Genomic DNA, 21,915 nt, shown 5'->3' with positions numbered 1-21,915 from the left:
TTCATTGTGAGGATGGGGTGAGACCATTTTATTTGCCCTGTGTAGATGAGCCCTTAATCCTTGCTGGAGTAGCCAGTGACTGAATGCTCTTTTATGAAATTGGAAAATGCATTGGCTATGCCATGCTTCAATCCATGGGATTTCATGCTAAGAAAATTGTCTAAAGAGCAGACACCTCAACATGATTTCCCTTGTCATCCCCATTATCTTAGGTAGCTTATAGGTAAGGGAAATCATGGCAGAAACTGAAAACATGCTGAACACTATATAGAAATGTATCCAGAGGTCACTGTGCTGTGCTGGCCATACAGCAAATACAATAACATCCAAAATCCACAAAAGAGTTTTTTTTTTTTTTTTTTTTAGGCCAACCAAAGTGCACAAAATACATGTTGCAAGCTTTTGAAGCTCTGCTGGTTCTTCATCAAGCAAAGGTGCTACAAATCATACAGAAGAAATAAACATAGGCATGTATGTAACTCTAACATTTTGTGTAGTCCAAGAAGAAGAAGTAGTCTTCTAGAGTTTACAAGAGAAATGGCTGGAAGAAACTCCACTTTGCATTACTCTAACTCAGATCAAAGTTTCATCTGGGTTCTTTAACTGTCTCAGTTTGAAAACCTGGCCCAGTTTGGGACCTGATTCAAGCTTCTGAAATCTCAACAGTTTCAGACGTGGCAAACCTTTTCTTCTATTTCCCTGCTGGCTGTTTTTCTACCTGACCTTGTCTGGCTTTGCAGTAAAAGATCATAGGTTTTTCTTGTTGTCGATCAGATGACCTCAAATTATTTCTGTTGAGATGGGATCAGCATAATTTCTTCTTCACTATAACAGACAAAGTAAAGAAGAATGCATGGTTATCTACCCTATAATTATGAAAATGCTACCTTCCAACTACTTCTGAGGTCTCTAAGAAGTATCAGAGAACAATGCAAAAACATGACTGGGTTTCTATTAATACTCCAGGCGTAATCCAGAACAGAAACAGTCATAGTTCCATCTGCCTGCTTCCTTGCAGTTCTCACTTGCAGTCAGTAAGTCAAAGCATCATAGTTGTCACACTGAGTTTTCCAGGCAAACAAGATGTTTTGACAATGTTGGAGGATGAATTTATGGCTACAAGGCAGAATTTTGTGCAGGATAAAGATTCTGTTCATGACACCAATATTAGTGTTCCTGGCTCAAGTTATCTGCAATAATCCTATTGCTAAATGTGTTGCCAGTGATCCTCTTTATATAAAGCACAGTCAGTATCATTCCGGAGATATCATCATTGCTGGCATTGTTTCTCAGTTCTACAGATTCTCTGACCTGATAACATTTAGAAGACATCCTTTGGAAGAACAACATGATGAGATCATGTATGGAGTAGCCATTTTTATCCATTCCTTAAGATCATAGAATAGCTTGAAACAGGCTGGATTGATTGACCTTCACCCATTGGAGAATGAGAGGCAGAAAAGCATTCAGTCTTTCCATTTGGCCTCTTAGGGTGGTGGTTCGTCTTTCCGCTATTGCTGTTACTAATGCCACTGTTGGTTTCTACAAATGAATCCTGATTCTACAATTATTCATCCTGATCTCTGATACTGCATGTCTTTCACTTTAGGGTGGCTCAAGTGATACTTTAGAAAATCCTATATAAAAAAAGTGGAAGTTTTGAGTATGAAAATGTGTGGTGGATCATAAATGTTATATATAATAGGTTAAAGTTAATTCCTTCATCTAGGCTCTAAGTTCCAATGTGGGGGCTGGCAAAAAAAAAATCCCTTCAGCTTCCTCCCTCCTCCTCCTCCTAATATCTGGAGTTGGAGTCTTTTCTCTCAAAGCACAAAGTCCCTGTTTTAAGATGTTATCCTCTCACCAGCCTAATGCTGGATCTCTTTGTCAGAAAGAAATCTCAGACTTTTTTTCCGCAGGGTGTCCCAACTATACCTAGCCACCTCCAGAAACAAGAGATTATGGGCCTGAACAGACAGGCCAAAATAAAGCTGCTTTGGGTCACTTTGGAGGTATGCTGTTTAAATGATGCATGGTGTCCTAAGAGGCTGGAAGCTGCGCCAAAGCCACGCTCCAGTCCTAAAGTCTGGAGCACAGGTTTGGTGCAACTTTTGGCCTCTTAGGATGTATGTGTCATTTAAACATCATAACTCCAAAGTGTCCTGAAGCAGCTTTATTTTGGCATGTCTGTTCAGGCCCTATAACATCTAAGCAAAATATGAATTCCTCTTGCAATGGCTTTTGGGTTGAGGCATTAAGAAGAAACACTAGATACAGAATTTGGACAATCAATGGAGGAAAAATAGAGTTTTACCAAAATAATAAGAATGATCAAAATTAGAAACCTGGTTCCAGTGTTACCAACAGTTGGAGGAGATTTCACAAAAACCTAGGCACACCTTGGCCCAGAGTAACTAACCTTAGGTTTCTTTGAATGATTGGTTTTATCTCTAAGCAGATTGTTCCTGTTCTTCACAAAGAAAAAGAGGAACCCTTGTAATGAATTGCTACTGCTCTCTTGTGGTTATTTTGCTGTTCTCTGTGTTGCAGTATTTATATTACAAGCCTAGATAACACCCTTTTAGGCATTTCTTGGTAGTGTGGTTAATATGTATAACAGGAATGGAAAGGCTATTTGAATGTATCTGAAAGCTGGTTACAAAAATGGGTTTCTTCAATGTCAAAAATTGTTTTGGTAAAAATCTTCATGGTTTTGGAATTATTCTGCACGAAGCATGTGGGTAGGGTTTTTCACAGGAAAGAACATTGATAAATTTCTCATGGTGAGAAGAAGAAATTGTAATAGTATTTATTTTGGCTTGCAAGAATGAAATTTGCAATTTTTATGTCCTTAGATTTTTTATGACATACTTTTTTGTTTTTACTGTTCACTGTTTTATTTATTGCTAGTATTCACTAATGCTACCTTTCAAGCTATCAATTCTGCCACCTTCTTGAAACCTTGAGTCTTGATTGTGGCCAAGGTAAAGGCAGATATAGGATAGCTGCCCCACAGGATCTCAGCCAAAATATGTTTGAAGCTATATTTAAACACTGCGCATCTCTGTGTCCATCTGGATCCCCAACCAATGTTGCTGATCAGCGGATAATCAGAGGAGTAAAAGATCACAGTTCCAATTCCCATCATTCTTTCCCAAATTCACACTACTTGTATACAAAGCCACAATATTATATTAAAATATGTTAACTAGCAATTTCTGAAGCAGGTAAAGTGTCCCCACAAGATCTAAATCTCTTTATAGGTACTTTTATCAAAACTACCAGCATATCCTGGCCTTGGCATTTGCCATCGAGGAGATCAACAGTAGTCCTCTTCTTCTACCCAATATCACCCTGGGCATCCATGTCTTTAACACCTATTTCTCACCAAAATGGAGCTACCTTGCCACAATGAAACTTCTCTCAACCCATGACAGATTCATTCCTAACTACAAGTGTGATGCCCAGACCAACATAGCTTCTGTTATAGTGGGGCCAAACCCCCAATTCTGTCACTCTGCGGCAACCGTTCTGCAATTTTACAAGCTTCCACAGGTAAGCTGTTGCTCATGATTTTTAGGACACCAAAAAGTCACTCACCCCCCACCCCCTTTTGCTATTTATATCACTTTTTTTTTGCAGACTTAGGATAGAAAGCATTAAGTGGAAAAGAAATGTTGAGAGAACCTTAAATGCTGGTGAGAGATCAACACCTGACCAAGGAGACAATTATTTGGATTTATTTGGGATTTTAAAGGATATACCTTACAGGTGTTATTTTATCCATATGTGCTGGTTATTGGAATGGAGATGATTGCACCATTTCTAGATTTTTCATGGTTGTTGTTAAACAAAAATCCAAAGGAAAATCTGATTTGATTTCTCATGGGGAGTCATATAAAAAGGCAGAGTGAGGCAGTTGCCTCAGGTGACATATGATGAGAGACAGCAGAAAGTTTCATCCAGAGAATAATGTGTGCTGTTCTGTTTTAACGAAATGACTATTGCTTATTGCTCAGGACAACGTTTTTCAATTATTTGTGTGGCAAGTCATCATCCTGGGTCCACAGGTCAGGTTACGTTTTTCATGTTAATTTAGAATAAAAGTAACAAGGACAATGTAAAAGAAGAAAAATACATCATAAACCACACCTAGTCTTTGTAAGTGCTTACAAAATATTGTCAGGGAAACCTTCAAATAATGCAAGGTTGTTGTTTTTTTGTTTTGTTTTGTTTTAAATTCTATATGGAAATACGTTTGATGATTCAAAAGTCCTAGGGACAGAATGCTCCAGGGATGATATCCAATGGATTCTGAATTTTTCTTTTTCAAAAAGGATGCTGTACTCCACTGCCCAAAATTTCAGGCAAAGCAGCTGGAATCCTGTTGTTAGTCTGATGTGAAACACGTCAATTTAATCAAAAGGATTTATTTCATCTTGGGTCACCATTAAACAATTCATTCATTGGGTATACTCTAGCTGGGACTTACTAACAGTATTTAGATCAAGTTGTTAATCATGCCAAAATCTAATAACTATGCCGGGATGTACATAATCCATCATCAATCCAAGTATGGATTTTCATATGTGACATCAATACTGTATATACTCAACTATAAGTCATCCTCATGTATAAGTCGAGGACAGATTTTGGGGCCAAAATTGTGGCTTTTGATATAACCCATGGATAAATCAAGGATAAAACTTAGAGGCACGTAACAAAGGATGTAAAGAATGAAACAAAAGGAAATGATGCCAAACAACTTACAAAGTTCAAGCAGACTTCACTGTTTGTGTTCACACTAAAGGCTGAATGAATGAGAAAAGAGAGGGGAATTAGTGCTTCCAGGACAGATTAAGCTCTTGCCTTTCATCAGAGGTTGGTTCGTTTTTTGGTAAGAGTGAGCACAGGGCACTTACACTGAGCCTTGGATAAGTCGATTCAGGTTTTGGGGGTCAATTTTTTGACTAAAATTTCTAGACTTATACATGAATATATACAGTATTTTATTTTGGAAATGCATTTTCCAAAATTCTCATTTTCTCCACTTTCCTTAGCTGACATATGGATCTACCCCAATGGTGAATAATAATACAGGGGCCGTTTTTTCCTACCAGATGTTTCCCAATGAGTACCATCAAAATATGGGGATTCTCCAGTTGCTGTTGCATTTCAAGTGGACCTGGATTGGGGTGCTTTTTATAAACAATTATAATGGTGAAAGATTTGTGCAAAATGTGCTCCCCATGTTTCCTCTAAAGGGTGTTTGCTTTGATTTCATCAAGTCATTACCTAGGGAGTCTTTTTCTTCAGATATTTGGAATATGGTAACTAGGAGTTTAGAACTATACAAGCTAATCATGAACAGCAATGCTACAGCTGTGATCGGACATGGAGAAAATCAGATGATGATCTCTCTTAGAATGCTACACTTGATTCCAGATTATGTGGGCATTCCAGCAAATAGAAAAGTCTGGATTCTGACTGCCGAGATGGAATTCACATCCCTTCCCTTTCAGAGAATGATGAGCATAGAGTCCTTCTACGGCACAATATCCTTTGCTGTTTCCTCAAAGGAGGTACCAGGCTTCCAGAAATTTCTTCAAGCAAGGAATCCTATTTCAGAAAAAAAGGACAGTTTATTGAGGATTTTTTGGGAACAGGCATTTCAGTGTTCTTTCCCAAGTTCTATTTCAAATGAGAATTTTGGAAATAGGTGCACTGGAGAGGAGAAATTAGCAAGTCTTCCTAGCTCTGTGTTTGAAATGGGTATGACCGGCCACAGTTACAGTGTTTACAATGCTGTCTATGCAGTGGCACATGCTTTGCAAGCCATGCATTCACTGAAAGTTAAACACAAAAGAATGGCAGATGGTATGGGAGTGAAGCTTCAGACTCATCAATTGTGGCAGGTAATGTCTTCTGCGCATAATGCAGGAGTGCTGTGCAACTTATCTTTTAGGTTTGTTCTTCTGCTTTGTTTGCATGCTGCCTATACATGTCCCAAGATATTCCAAACAAAATAGAATAACAATGCATATGTCCTGTGTGCATTTGCAGGAGCCTGTGTGTGCTTTGTTGTCATCATAGCTATCTGTGTGTAACAAGATATTTAAAACTGCATAGAATGTTGTGTGTCAAATAAGAAATGACAAATACATTTCACCTATGCCCACTAGACTTGAAACCTTGGCACACCAATGTATAAAGAAAACTGTTACCCACACTTTTATTCTTAAACTCAGACATACCTGCTGCACTGAAGACTTTTACCATAAAACAACCAGGGGACATTGATTGTGTATTCCTGCATGCCAGGGGCTTGGACTGGATGCCCCTCGGTATTTCTTCCAACTCTATGATTCTATGATCTCCTTCAGAGAGAGTTTCGTTCTCATATCATTGGTAGGAAGAGAATAGCCAACTTTCCAAGAAATTATCTTCTCTGTGTAAAAGACCAGCAAAGCAACGTAAGAACATAATTATGAAAAGGGATATTGGAGCAAAGACGTGTTGGTGTATCATTGAGATTAACTGGGACAAAGGAAGAAATTGGTAGCATAAATTTTCATAGACTTCAGTTTACTTCCACAGCTGCATCTGAGAAAATCAATTAAAATCTATTAAGTTTATGCTACCAACTTCTTTCATTCTCTTGCTTAGTCCCAAAAGTGTTCCAGTACCCCTTTGCTACAATATCCCCTTGCATACTGATCTAGACTAACATGGATATGCCTTTGAATGATAACGTAAGAAAAGCCTCACTGAATTATACCAAGACCTATTTAGTCCCACATTCTGGAAAAACAGTGGCCAAGCAATCCAGTAATCCTCCTATTTTCACTCCTCTTCCTTCTTTAGAAAATAGAATGATAGAAAATAGTTACATAAGAGCTAAATAGAAGGTATATGTATGTCTATTTCCCAGCCTGATGATCACTAATGATATTATAGTCATTATAATTGTGATAAAAATATGAATGATGCAGTTAATGATGTTCTATAATAGTTCTGATATTCTAGAATATTTCAAGTGTTGGATTAGTACTCTGGTGGCATGTGTAGCAATTTAAAGGGGAGCATTGTCTACCTTCTGAAAGATTTTTGTATGTTCCAGCATACCTTTGCTAATTGTCTTCTTTTGATTCCTTTTAGCTCCACCACCATCTGAGAAGTGTTTCATTTAACAATAGTGTCAGGGAGAAGGTGTCCTTTAATCAAAATGGGGAAATAGATGCTGGTTTTGATATTATGAACTGGATCACATTCCCAAACATGTCTTTCCACAGAGTCAAAATCGGAAAAGTGGACCCCCATGCTCCCCTAGAGAAGCTGTTAAGCATGTTTGAAAGTGGCATCACCTGGCCCAGGAAGTTTAATCAGGTGAACAGCGCTCTCCTCAATCAAAGGGGAGCAAGGCTATGTTACGCCCATCTCTTGACACCAGGTTTCTCATTAGCATGTTGAACATAGGTAGATGAACAGCTCATGGGCAAAATATTCTAGTATTATGTGCAAAAAGCTCATTGTATTCCAAATGTTCTGAAAGCAAAACTAGTACGTAACCATTTTGGATCTGTGTAGCAAAACAAAACAAAACAAAAAAAACAATGTTTTTTTAAAAAAATTCTTCTCCCATTTATTGACAGACACAGCCCATTTCCTTGTGTAACGACAATTGTCATCCAGGCTACAGTAAGATAAAGGTGGAAGGGAAGCCATTTTGTTGCTATGACTGTCTTCCATGTCCTGAGGGAAAGATGTCAAATCAAGAAGGTAGGATGTACAGGATATAAATGTTTTTTTAAATATTAGGTATGTTACAAACTATGGGCATGCGCAATGGATAGAACAGACCTAGTTGTGTTAATGTTATAAAAAAAGTTGTACAGAGTTTGAGAATCTTTTTCATTGCTTATATAGTTATGTCACTGTATATTGGAGACCCGGTTCTCCCTGACTCTGGACTCATTTTGTCAGGAAAACGGAGAAAGTGACACTAAATCAATCCAAAAATTATTTGAAAAGAATATCAACTTAGCACTGAGGGATCAAGCTAGATACATAACTCATTACCAATTTATGAATTCATTAGTGCTTAATTCCTTACAACACTCATTTACTCATTAATGTCAACTGCTCATTACTATCATGTACTATAAATATATTTATCCTGTAAAAATTGTTTTCTTTTCCAGATATGGAAGACTGTTTGGCATGCCAAGAAGATCAATATCCAAACAATGGAAAGGACCAATGCATCCAGAAAGATATAAGTTTCTTGTCTTATAAAGAATCTTTGGGGATCAGTTTGAGCACTCTTGCAATCGCCTTTTCTTTCATCACAGTTCTGGTGTTTGGGATCTTCCTTAAGTACTCCAACACTCCCATAGTCAAAGCCAACAACCGCAGCCTGAGCTACACTCTCCTCATTGCTCTCTTGCTCTCCTTCCTTTCCACATTCCTATTTATTGGCCAGCCTCAGAAGGTCACCTGCCTCCTTCGACAAACTGCTTTTGGGATCATCTTTTCAGTGGCTGTTTCTTGCATATTGGCCAAAACCATCACTGTTGTTTTAGCTTTCCTGGCCACCCAGCCAGGGTCCAGAATTAAGAAATGGGTGGGGAGAAGACTTACCAGCTCCATTGTAATTTCCTGCTCCTTTATTCAAACTATTATTTGCACAGCGTGGCTGGTAATCTCTCCCCCATTCCCCCATTTAGACAAACACTCCATATCTGAAGAAATGGTACTGGAATGTAATGAAGGTTCAAATGTCTGGTTTTATTTGGTCTTGAGCTTCATGGGCTTGCTAGCCTTTGTGAGTTTCACAGTGGCTTACTTAGCCAGAAAGCTACCAGACGCTTTTAATGAAGCCAAATTTATCACCTTCAGCATGTTGGTTTTCTGCAGTGTTTGGATCTCCTTTGTTCCAACGTACTTGAGCACCAAGGGGAAATACATGGTGGCTGTGGAGGTCTTCTCCATCTTAGCCTCCTGTGGTGGTTTATTGGGTTGTATTTTTTCTCCAAAATGCTTTGTTATTTTGGTGCACCCTGCATTAAACAAGCAGGAGCAGCTAATAATACGAAAAAGAGAGAGAAAGTAAGCTTATATAACATCATTTAATCAGAGATAAACTCAATATCACAATACAAGCAGTGGGATGTAGCCAATTGGGACTGATTGATCGCTTTAATCAATAGCCAATAAATTGCTGGTTTAATCAAATGATGAACACACAATGCAACTTCATATTTACATTATGTCTATATGAAAATGTAGCAATTTTCTGCATTTTTGATGTGCATGTGCATATTGAAATCCTAAGAAATGTTGGGATATGCAGTTATATTTGTTCTTTGCTGTCAGTTTATCTTAATCTTAAATCCAATAGTCAAGGATGCCTTCTCCCCTTTCCTTGTTAAGGGGAAATCTACTGGAAATGCAATACATTCCCAAAGGACCATCTACAACAAGTTCTTATGGCCCTCCACCAACCAAATCTCCATTGGACCTCCAGCTTATTCTCAGGCTCAATATTTTCTGGAGAAGCCATTAATTAGATACAGTGAAAATACTGGAAAATCCATTGGCTGTGCCATTGTCCAGGCACATTCCATGCTCATATAATGAAATGTATGTTAAAGCATAGTTATCTCAATATAAATTTCCTTACCAACGTGCCATGCCAGGTGTTTGGATAATTGTACCAAACAAGCCCAAAGTATTAGATATATTCAACAGCATGGAAGGGAATGGTGGTTAAAGATGAGATAAACAAGAAACTCATCCCTTCTGCCTATGCTGTCCATCAGTTGCTATTGCTAATGCCTCACTGACCACAGACATGGACACTGAACCCAAAGCCTCAGAATGAATCAGAGATTATTTTTGCTAGTACGTAAGGCATCTTTCCAGAAATACACATCTTGTTATGCATTATAGCGATGATTTCCTTTTCTAAATCTAGATTTTGTGTAGCATGGACTGATAATGTTTCATCATACCAAAACTACATAGGAGCCATAAGCTCTACAGTATCTGTGTCCAGATATTTTACAAAGAAATGTATATGTTAGGTTTAGGCCCATATCACAGATTGCAAAATCCAATGGGCATCTTGCTTTCTATTCTTTACACAGCATGTAGTTAAACTGTGCAGCTCATTACCACAAGATGAAATGATGAGTCCAAGCTTGGGTGGGTTTAAAGGGACAATAGGAAAAATAATCATGAAAGTGAAATTTGCAAATGGCTACAAGTAAGGATGCCACCAGTATCAAAAGCAGCATATCTCACTATATCAGTTACTGATGACCAGGGGAGAGAGTGTGGTGTTAGACTCAGGTCTTGCTTGTGGAATTCCCATTGGGAACTGGTTGGCCAGTATATAATCTAGCTGTAATAGATGAAAGGGATCTAGGAGTCCAAGTAGACCCCAAGTTGAACATGAGTCAACAGTGTGATGCGGCAGATAAAAAGGCCAATGCAATTTTAGGCTGCATCAGTAGAAGTATAGTGTCTAGATCAAGGGAAGTAATAGTGCCACTCTATTCTGCTCTGGTCAGGCCCCACCTGGAATACTGTGTCCAGTTCTGGGCACCACAATTAAAAAAGGACATTGAGAAACTGGAGTGTGTCCAAAGGAGAGTAACTAAAATGGTGAAAGGTTTGGAAACCATGCCCTACGAGGAACGACTTAGGGAGCTGGGGATGTTTAGCCTGGAGAAGAGAAGGTTAAGAGGTGATATAATAGCCCTGTTTAAATATTTGAAGGGATGTCATATTGAGAAGGGAGCAAGCTTGTTTTCTGTTGCTCCAGAGACTGGAACGCGGAACGATGAATGCAAACTGTAGGAAAAGAGATTCCACCTCAACATTAGGAGGAACTTCTTGACAATAAGGGCTGTTTGACAGTGGAACACACTCCCTTGGAATGTAGTGGAGTCTCCTTCCTTGGAGGTCTTCAAACTGAGGCTGGATGGCCATCTGTTAGAGATGCTTTGATTTAGATTTCCTTCATGGCAGGGGGTTGGACTGGATAGCCCTTGAGGTCTCTTCCAACTCTATGATTCTATGATTCTATGAACCAGCATGGCTTTTTTTTTGTGGCCTTATGTTGTTTCTAGCAAGTATAAGTGTACGGTCAGTCTGAATTCTGGAGGGGAAGATGATCATGAAATAGAAAATTATGTTGGAAATGCACTTTCTGAAATGTTAATAAATTTGTGGTCCCTTGTGCAAGCTATTTGAAAGGTTTTGTGTACTTATTCTGGATGCAGAGGACATTCAAACTGGAAGAATATTAAACATTTCTGTAAGGATATTTACTAATTATTTTATTTTTGTGCAGTCAAAGAGAAAACAACATGCTTCCTGAGTCTGCAATGCAGAGAAGACTTTTGCTTGTATCTGGTTTCTTCTGACACTGAAGATTCCATTTAAGTGTTGAAACTTACTTGTATTGAAATCCTAGATTGATTTGGAAATTGCCACCAATGTTATGCACAGATATAAATAGAAACCCAGCAACATGTTCCTTATTGTGTCAGTCTATCATCTTAATTCAGTTCTTAAGTCTTGGTCTACAGTGGCTTTTCTGAAGTACTGCAGGACATTACATCTTTGGTTGACTGCCATCTGCTCTGTAATTATCGAAGTAACCATTGTTAATTCTACTTCTTCATATGAAGCCCCTAGGAGTTCTGGTGAACAAAGGAAAACAATAAGCTGAAACGGATAGATGTGGTCAGTATTGGTTGAGGTATTCAGCGCTGCAGCTTGATGCAGACATTGCCCCCATATTTTCTGATTCTTTCCACTGAACATTTCTAGTTTCAAATCTCAGATGCATCTGAGGAGTAGACTAAAATCTACAAAAGCTCATGCTGCCAACATCTTTATTTCAGTTAGTCTCAAAGGTGCTACAAGATCTCTCTACACCTACCACAACTTTCTAATCTGTTGTGAAAAGTCAAAGAGGACTTCCCCTGCTAAACAAATTTTCTTTGGCGATGCCAGTTACAACCTAACAATTCCAAATAGGTCATTATCTCCCTTGCAATTAGCAAATTCACCTGTTTTCTTCTTCTCAAATCCCTAGAGGATTCTAGTAGCCACTAGTATGGCTATGAAGCAAAACTAGAGGAAGCTATTAATATTTCCTTTGACAATCAGGGTGCAGGGAACACAGAGTCAAAGATCTATCTGATTTTTCAACACTATACATAATATATTCCACATGCATAACCAGTCAAGTGGGCTGTGGTTCAAGGCAGGTTTTTTCATTCAGTTATTTGAATGGATATAGAGGTGATCCAGCACCTAGAATTAATGTTTCCATTAACAATGGCTATATTTCTGACGTTGGTATTGGTGCTGCTTCCAGTTGGTGTGTGTAAGATTCCCATTGCTAAATATACCATCAGTGGGCCCATGCCTATTCTTCACAAGTATTATCAAGCAGGAGATCTTACCATTGCCAGCATAATTTCTCAGTCCCTCCTCATTTCAGATGTGGTAACATTCAGAAGACATCCTAATGAAGAAATGATCCATGAGCCCATGTAAGGAATTTTTTGTCTCAGTCTTTAACCTCTTTCTAGGTTATCTCCACAAAACTGGCTTGTTCTTTCAATTCACATTTGTTTCAGTTGCCTGGGGAATATTACCTTAGTGTAATATGTATTCTGTAACATGTATTCCTATGCAGCAAACTTGAAAAGTTCCAAAGTGAACTAGGTACAATGGGCATGGAATTAAGGTGACTGCAGACTAGTTTTTAATGGTAATCTGTCCCATCCTTGTCCCACTGAATCTCATTTGTAATCTATATTTCTGGCCTGTTCCTTCTGCAGACATGTCTATACTCTCTCTTGTTTTCAGAAGAAACATCCACAAGAACCTTAAGGGGATAAATGCATCCTTTGATGACAAAAATATATATTTAGAGTAATGAGAACAGAAGTAGATTATTAAATAGTCCAAATGGACTCTCCTGATTGTGGAAATGGAGATTAAAATAACAAATGAAATTCAATCTAAGCAAATGTAAAATGATGCATATTGGGACAACTGCTGCCCAATGCGCAATCATTTCCACATATCTAGTGATCAAATCTGAGCTGCCAGTAACTGACCAAGAACAGGATCTTTTATGTGTAATATATAGCTCAATGGAAATCCCAAGTCAGTGTGGGACTGCTATTTTTTAAAAAAAAGACAAATTCATTATTAGGCACAATGGGAAAGTGGAGAAAACAAGGAGAAAATTTATATTGTTTTGTCATAGTACTAGAGCCCAGAGTCATTCACTGAAGCTGAACAGTGGAAGACGCAGGGCAAATATTTCTTCATATAACACTAACTGTGATATTCGTTACCATAAGAGATTGTAATGGCTGTTTACTTGTGAGAGCTTTAGAAAAAGAAATGAAAATAAAACTAGCTCTATCATCCTGCTCTCAGCCCCATTTATAGTGCAATCATATCTGGCATTCAGTGTCATTTTCTACTATCTGAACCTAAAAGACTTGGTGGTATTTTATTATTTTCATATAGTACAAAAATCTATCCATTGCCTACTGAACATAGAGTGTAAATTTTGGAGGAATCAGTCTTTATTCTTGGCTCAGAGAGCCAGCAGTCATGGTTACCAACACAATATTTTGTCATTTTAAGGATTCTGTTCTGAGTTATTGTTGTCACTTTTTCTTTTCTGAGTCCTTTTCTAGTTTTGTTTGTGTTAAAAATGATATACCGTGTGTGTGTGTGTGTGTGTGTGTATGTGAGTGTGTGTGTGTGTGTGTGTGTGTGTGTCTATCTATCATCTATCTATCTATCTATCTATCTATCTATCTATCTATCTAAACCTGAGGAGAGATATTGTAGAGCTGGGAAAAGTGACAAAAATCAGCCACAGAGGGCCTGAAGCAACTCCCTTGTGAAAAAAGAATGACTATATTTGGAGATATAGGAGAATTTGGTTGTTTTTGTTGCTGTTGTTGTTGTGTGCCTTCAAGTCTTTTCTGACATATGGCAAAACTATGGTGAACCTATCACAGGGTTTCCTGGGGTTGAGAGTGTGTCATGTGCCTGAGTTTCCATGGCAGAATGACAATCACATCTCCAGTTCTCCTGATCTCCAGAGTCATAGTCCAATGTTCAAACCACTATACCAACTTGTTTAACTCAGGCAAAGAATTAATAAGGGAAGAAATGACAAAGTTGTATACAATTATGCTTGATGTAGAGAAATTAGACAGGAGAAAGCTTTATTTCCCACTCCCCCAATAATACTTGAAGCCAAGATCATCTACTGCAGATGAACACTAGGAGATTTGGGAGAGATAAAAAACAGTGCTTCTTCTCACAGTGCATAAACTATGGGAACTATTGCCACACATTGTAGTTGGCAGTAATAAATGCCATAGAGAATAGGGTAAAGTCATTGAGGTTTGGGCCATCTTTGGCTAGTAGTCAGGATCCCTACATGTTACCTCCAATATCAGAAGCACTGTGAGATAAAGCATGAAAGAAAAATCCCTGATGGCCACTGTGGGAACAGAATGTTAAGACTAGAGAGATCACTGGTCTGATCCAGCAGGGTCATTCTTATTTCCCTTCATTCTTCACATGGAAATGCAAAATATCTCTGTACCTACAATATTCGTCAGAAACTTGACCATGTTGATTCTCTCAGAACAGGAAACTTTACATGAAGATTCCAGTTTTGTAAAAGACTAAAATAATCATTGGAGCTTCATTCATTTACATGAAAATTGTCCAGTTCTTCACAAAGGGTCAAAATTCTAATGTGTATATGTCTGTCTCTGTGTAAAAATCTCCTTCCTGAACTTTACTAAAAATTGTTCAAAAATTATACTAGATCATAAATTTTAGTATAATAGAGAGGCTCACAGTGTTGAAATTCTTGTGAGTCCTGAGTTCTTCATAATTGCCTGTGTTGGTTTCAAGCATTGTGCTTATTCGTGTTTGTGTGTTAAGTATTAGCTTCATATATCTGTCCATCCCTCTTTAGGCTTTCCTGGACTGAGATTAAACCATCTAAAGAGATTATCTCACTGCCCTTTTCTGTCCTTCCCTTCAGACATAGGCGAGGGCTGAAACCTTTTAAGCATGGATTTTATCACATGCCTCCATGCCAAGATTGGAAGCATTCCATACCTGATCATGGATCCAGCACCTGATCTTGACTTCTCCAACACATTTTGAAAGAAGGGTTTTTTTTTTTTTTTTTTTGTTCTTTGCAAAGTATGGGAGAAGTCCAGATTGGGTACGGGATGCCATGATTGGGTACATGATACCTGTGACCTGGGCACAGAGGTGCTTGATAAAATCTGTGCTTAAAAGGTTTCATCCCACACGTAGGTCTGGAGAGGACAGAAAAGGGCAGTGCGTTTTAGTTTAATGGTGTTTATAAACCTACACTGAAATTATATGTGGCTGGTTTCACATTCTGAAGTTGAGGCACCATGTTGTAACTCTCATTGCAGGGTATTCACTCAAATCTATCAGCACATTCTCGCCTTGGTATTTGCTGTAAAGGAGATCAATGAAAATGTTCAAATCCTACCCAACATCAGCTTGGGATTCAACATTTATAATAATTATTTTAGACCAAGTTTAACTTTTCAGTCCTCAATGGAACTTCTTTCTTCAAGGGGTAAATTTATTCCTAACTACAAATGTGATATACAGAATATTCCAGTAGCAGTCATTGGGGGACCTAACTCTAACATCTGTCTTCACATGGCAGCCATCCTGAGAAACTACAAGATACCACAGGTAAGTTGTGTACAAGAAACATTAGAGATCAACCAGTCATTCACAATTCTCTTGCTATTCAATGTAGCTTGACTGTTTGGAGATTAAAACTGCTTTGACAGAAACAGGAACAGTGCATAGTGCTTGACTTGCTTCAACATGTGAAATAAATAAATTCAGGGCATTCCTTTATTCATGTGTGTCCCCAATAGTATGATGGAGTACATTTCATGTTTTCCAAATCCTGTTGATACAACTTTCAAGGTAAAAGATGTAGATAGGGATAGATGGAGGGGAGGGAGCATAGAGATTTTTTGGAATAGCAATATCAATTTGCAAATTATTTGTGAATCACATTTTTGATCCTGGAGTCAGACCTCATTGTTGATTCAGACACCAGTTTGAGAAGTGCCTTGGACCTTTATGGTTGTCAAAACTGATGAAGCCTATGCATGGTTAGGGATGGATAAATCTGAAAGGCTTGTTCTCACCATTGCTAAGCTGCATACTGATTCTGTATGAGTTGTGGGGTGCATATAAATGTATACATGTTCGCATGTGCATTGTTTGATGGCTTTCCCCCCCACTGTGCATATCTTTGAACTCATGCAGCCATTGACTAAAGTGCGTTGTACATTTTAGAACTGTACATAGGTTTTTTTTCTAAAAACATATTTGAAGTGACTTTTGTCTTGGTGTTCAAGAATATCTGGTACTTTCAGGGTGCTCTGTCACTTAGGGTAGCTGTTTCACTCTGCCTTATGGCTAATTTTGGGTGTTTTACCACCACCACCACCCTGGTTTAATTTGTTGCATTATCATTTTAACTTTTCATAAACTGCTTTCAGCAATCTGTGGAGGTTACATATAAAACTTTAACACAGAAAGGTTTTAACTTTCCTCTTTTGACCTCCTATGTTTCCCTTAGGTCACCTATGCCCCAGCTCCAGAAATAAATAGCCAAACCCAAGGCCGTTTCTTCCACTGGATGTTTCCCAATGGGCACCATCAATATACAGGAATTGTCCAGCTGCTGCTGTATTTCAAGTGGACATGGATTGGGGTGGTTTATCTCAGTGTTGACAGTGCAGAGACTTTTATACACAATATGCTACCCATCTTTATCCAGAGTGGTATTTGCCTTGATTTTATAGAAAAAATACATCTTTCTAGTGATGTTGCTGGAACAATCATATCAGGGATTGCAATGTACAACATCATCCTGGAAAGCAGTGCCAATACAGTGGTCTTTCATGGTGAAATTCAGGATATGACCTATTGGAGAATTTTGCACCGTTTGTTTGAATTTGAGGAAATGTCAATGAAGAAACAAGGCACTGTCTGGATTATGACTGCAGAAATGGATTTCACCTCAGTTTCCTTTCAAAAAAGTTGGGACACAGATTTTCTCCATGGCGCTCTGTCCTTTTCAGTTCAGTCAAAGGATGTGCCAGGATTCAAGAAATTTGTTGAGTCAAGAAAGCCATTTTTGGATAAAGAAGATGGTTGCATCATGGACTTCTGGGAGCAGGCATTTAACTGTTTTTTCCCCACATCCATGGTACAGAAGGCTGGAAATGTCTGCACTGGGAAGGAGAAAATAGAGACTCTCCCAGGATCTGTTTTTGAAACTGGCATGACCAGCCACAGCTATAGCATCTACAATGCTGTCTATGCTGTGGCATATGCTTTGCATGCCATCCTTTTATCCATTTTGAAGCCCAAAACAAGGGTGCACAGAGAGAGATGGATACTTCTGAATCATCACTCACTTCAGGTAACCTTAAGAGCATAACATTCAGGAGAGTTCATCATTTGTGTGGGTGTTAACAACTGAGATTGGACAGTGTGGATATTGTCTCTTTCCCTCTCTTTTCTTTCATGCCCAGATATAGAGATATCCCATATGTAGGCTAATACACTGCAATGGTCTAGTGCAATGTGATCCTGTCGGAGAAATAGCAGTGATTACTCTAGATGCTCTAGAATTCAGAGACATAGGACTTTATCACACAGAGAAAATCAGGGAAAAGTGGGGGTTTAAACGGACATTAGCCCGTGAAAATCACACAACCACAGTGAAGATTTTCACATGCATCACAATTAAAGAGGACTTATTCCAGAAATAAACAGGTAATAAACAGCAACAAATCATTCACAGATTTCATTGTGAATGATTTGGTGCTGGTTATTACCTGTTTATTGCCAGAATAAGTCCTCCTTAATCATGATGCATGTGAAAATCTTTGCTGCAATCATGAAATTTTCACGGGCTAATGTTTAAATTTTAAACCCCCGCTTTCCCCCCAATTTCCCTCTGTGTGATAAAGTCTATAGCTGTGTTAGTCTGGAATATCAGTATGGGATAAAGGGATATTGGGGCACCTTTGGGACAGTGTGAAAGAAGTTGTAGCATGAGCTTTCATAGACTTGGTCCATAGATGAATCTAAGGGAGTTGACCAAGTCTAATAAGGCTCATGCTACTTCTTTTGCATGGTCTCAAAGGTGCTGCAAGATTCCTTTGCATCTGGATACTCTAGCATGGTTGAAAAGGAAAGAAAAAAACTTGTGTTTATTGTCTCAGGAAATCCCTCTAAGAATAGGGATTGATATAAATGGAAGAATTAATCCACAATACAAGAGGCCTGTGCATGAAAGCAAGCTGGCATTAGGATTAAAACCCTAATGCCTGAAAAAAATGTGAGCGGGATCTAAAGAGACTGTCTAACCTCTTTGAGGAAAAAAGCAGGTAGAAAGGAAGCCAAAAAGGGGGGGGGGGGCTGCATAAATATACCTGAGAAAAAGACAAAGGGGGAAACACTAGTGACTAACCATCTATCTATTGACCCTCACACTGATGAATTGGTGGCACTCTCTCCAACATTTCATACATGAAAACTGGGACATGTGTAGTCAAGTGACATGGGAGTAGGGTCAAGATGGCAACAGTTCTTAATATCGAAGAACGCATCAACTAGGAGAGGCTGCAGCAGTTTGCTTTTGTCTCAGCCTACTTGGAAAAGGAAGCCCATGCCCCCTTTCTCTCTGCTGAGTTAATAGAGTGTAGGCTAGCTTTGCACTTTGAATTCAACTTGAACCAACAGAAATAAGTAAAGAATGATGGAGGAAAGTAGGAGGAGGAGCAAAAAAACTGGGATATTTTTTAAAGTGTGGTGACAGAGGTTTAATTGGAACCGCCTCTGCCAAAATAGGACAGTTGGAGGACACAATAGCCAGGTTACACCCCAAAGACAATACTCAATGAAACATCTGCACTTTTCTGGGGTTGCTCTAAAGTGGCATGCTGTAATGGAATATGGCAGACATATATAATTTTGCCCCCTTCCATTCTCCTTGCTTCAACTTGGTATAGTTTGTTCCTACTTCAGGGTTGCAATTGGGAAGCTGCCAATACTGAAGCAAAGTAGGCGTAAGTCACTGGCAGACAAATTGTGGCCTGAGGCCCACATGTCCTTACAAAGCTGTTTTATGCCCCCTCATTCCTTATAGACACAGAGTGGGTCCACTGAGAAAGATAAAAGGGAAATACTTCTCCATTGCAGTGTAAAAATAGTTCTTCTACTAATCACACCACCATTATAAGATGACATTAATCTCTATTTAGTCTACAAGTGTATTTATGTCTTTACATTATTCTCATATTTATTCTTGGTTTAGCTTCACCATTTTCTGAGAAGCGTCTCATTTAACAACAGTGCTGGAGAAGTGGTTTCCTTTGACCAAACTGGAGAATTAGTAGGCGGATTCAGTATTATAAACTGGGTCACTTTTTCAAACCAAACTTTTCTTAGAATAAAAGTTGGAAGAATAGATCCCAACGCTCCTCCAGATAAAGTGTTTGAAATTTCTGAGGATGCCATTGTTTGGCCCAGCATATTTAACCAGGTAGGTTTCCAGCACAAGCCAACACATCAACAGTGATTTCTCCAGTGTTTAAAGACTGGTTCACATCCCATGGTAACCACACCATGTTCTGCAATGATCCAGCCTAGAACACAAAATTGGTGTGACTGTAAAGAATGAGATGATTTCAAATTGGGATATTCCATTCCTTCTACAGTTCTTCTTAGCCTCAAAGCTTCAAAGATAGAAATTCCTTGATGTATTTTCCAAACTCTAAAGTATGTCTTTTTCATTTATGAATAGATTAAGCCTCTTTCATTGTGTAATGACAATTGCCACCCAGGTTATAGAAGGACCAAGGAAGAAGGGAGACCATTTTGCTGCTACAGCTGCCTTCCATGTCCAGAAGGGAAAATTTCAAACCAAACAGGTGAGAATGGCATGTACAGCCTTTATCAGATATGTTGGCAGTGATCTACCATTGAAATGTTACATTAAAACTGAAAAGACTGCATGATGAAAGCAGTAGTTGGTAATATGAAACTTAACCTGCTGTCTCAGATGTCAATGTCGTATTAGCTATATTTAGGACCTTATCACACTAGCTCAGAAACAGGATTTAAAGTAGATTTAAAGTAGAATATGCTCAAAATGGCATGTGTCAAAATACAGCCTGCCTGGATGCGCACATTTTCTTTTCCAGACACAGATGACTGTTTTCAGTGTCCAGAACATCAGTATTCAAGCAGTGACCATAATTTATGCATATCAAAAACTCTAAATTTCTTGTCTTACCAAGAACCTTTGGGGATTTGTTTGGCCATTTCTGCTCTTGCTTTTTCTTTCGGCACAGCTGTAGTACTAGGAACCTTCATGAAGTATCACAAAACTCCTCTAGTCAAGGCCAACAACCAGAACTTATCCTATACTCTTCTCATCTCCCTTCTGCTCTCCTTCCTTTGTACATTGCTTTTCATTGGACATCCTGATAAGGTAACTTGTCTTCTTCAACAACCAACCTTTGGCATTATCTTTTGTGTGGCAGTTTCTTGCATGCTGGCCAAAACAGTCACTGTGATTATAGCTTTCATGACCACCAAACCAGGATCCAGAATGCAGAAATGGATAGGGAAAAAACTGAGTGGCTTCATTGTCCTTTTCTGTGCCTTCATCCAAGCTGCTATTTGTACTATCTGGCTGGCAACCTTTCCTCCCTTTCCAGATTTTGACATGTATTCAGTAACTGGAGAAATCATTGTGGAATGCAATGAGGGATCATTCATCATGTTTTACTGTGTACTGGGTTTTGTGAGTTTCCTGGCCCTTGTCTGTCTCACTGTAGCATATTTAGCCAGGAAGTTACCTGACACTTTCCAGGAATCCAAATCTATCGCTTTCAGTATGTTGTTATTTTGTAGTGTTTGGTTGACCTTTATTCCTACCTATCTTAGCACCAAGGGGAAATATATGGTGGCAGTGGAGGTCTTCTCCATTTTGGCTTCCAGCGCTGGATTATTGGTCTGTGTATTTTTTCCAAAATCTTATATCATTTTGCTGAGGCCTCATCTGAACAAAAGAGAACAGCTGATAATTAGAAAAGAGTGGAACATGAAGGATGAAGAATGAAATCATTCTGATACATGCTGATGGAGAAAAGTGAGTGAACATACAGACAGATTCCTTGCAGACGTTTCCTCTCACCAGGGTTTGGCTCCATTATTAAGCAATGTAAAGAGGACTTTGTTGAATAGAAATTTCACCATTCAATACCCAGTAGTCAATTATATTATGAGGATGGTGATGATGATTTTCAAGATGAGGGGTGTCCTCTGGATATTTTTTACAGCTCTACATAATTGTTCAGGTGATGAAAGTCATTATAAGCCCATGATATTTGCTACTACTGAAAGGAAAATGAAATCTTGTACTGTAAGAATGGACAACTGTGGCAGATACTGTTGAGCTATTTCAGACAGATGTAGATGGAAGCATTAATTGCAAAATATATACAAGGAAATTATGAAGGTGGAATTATGCCAAGGTTGAAATGATGCAACAAAGTTTGCTTCAGACAGAATCAAAGAGTGTCAGATGGTCCTTATTACAGTTGGCCCTTCTTATCCACGGGTTTTTTATACACAGATTCAAGCATCCACAGTTTGAAAATGTTCCAAAAAAGTATAAATTTCAAATATTAAACCTTGATTTTCTATTTTATATAAGGGACACCATTTGCTATGTCATTATATTTAATGAGA

At 38.6% G+C, this 21,915-nt stretch overlaps 2 protein-coding genes across 2 annotated transcripts; both read left to right on the top strand.

Annotated features, from left to right (window-relative positions):
* The first annotated feature begins 1,155 nt into the window (after positions 1-1,155).
* LOC149304011 (vomeronasal type-2 receptor 26-like) lies at positions 1,156-9,112 on the top strand. The gene is made up of 6 exons (XM_089480906.1): positions 1,156-1,361; positions 3,264-3,555; positions 5,061-5,915; positions 7,159-7,386; positions 7,653-7,779; positions 8,202-9,112. The coding sequence occupies exons 1-6, from the start codon at positions 1,156-1,158 to the stop codon at positions 9,110-9,112; spliced, it is 2,619 nt and encodes an 872-aa protein (XP_089337032.1).
* A 3,242-nt stretch (positions 9,113-12,354) lies between these two features.
* LOC149304010 (vomeronasal type-2 receptor 26-like) lies at positions 12,355-21,283 on the top strand. The gene is made up of 6 exons (XM_089480905.1): positions 12,355-12,572; positions 15,612-15,813; positions 16,721-17,569; positions 19,472-19,699; positions 19,961-20,087; positions 20,361-21,283. The coding sequence occupies exons 1-6, from the start codon at positions 12,355-12,357 to the stop codon at positions 21,281-21,283; spliced, it is 2,547 nt and encodes an 848-aa protein (XP_089337031.1).
* The last annotated feature ends 632 nt before the right edge of the window (positions 21,284-21,915 follow it).

Source organism: Sceloporus occidentalis, unplaced genomic scaffold (assembly GCF_023333645.1).
Source record: "Sceloporus occidentalis isolate IW3139 unplaced genomic scaffold, rSceOcc1.0.p SCAF_14, whole genome shotgun sequence".
Classification (NCBI taxonomy): domain Eukaryota; kingdom Metazoa; phylum Chordata; class Lepidosauria; order Squamata; family Phrynosomatidae; genus Sceloporus; species Sceloporus occidentalis.
Note: the sequence above shows the minus strand (reverse complement) of the source record. Positions and strands in the feature narration are given on the sequence as shown.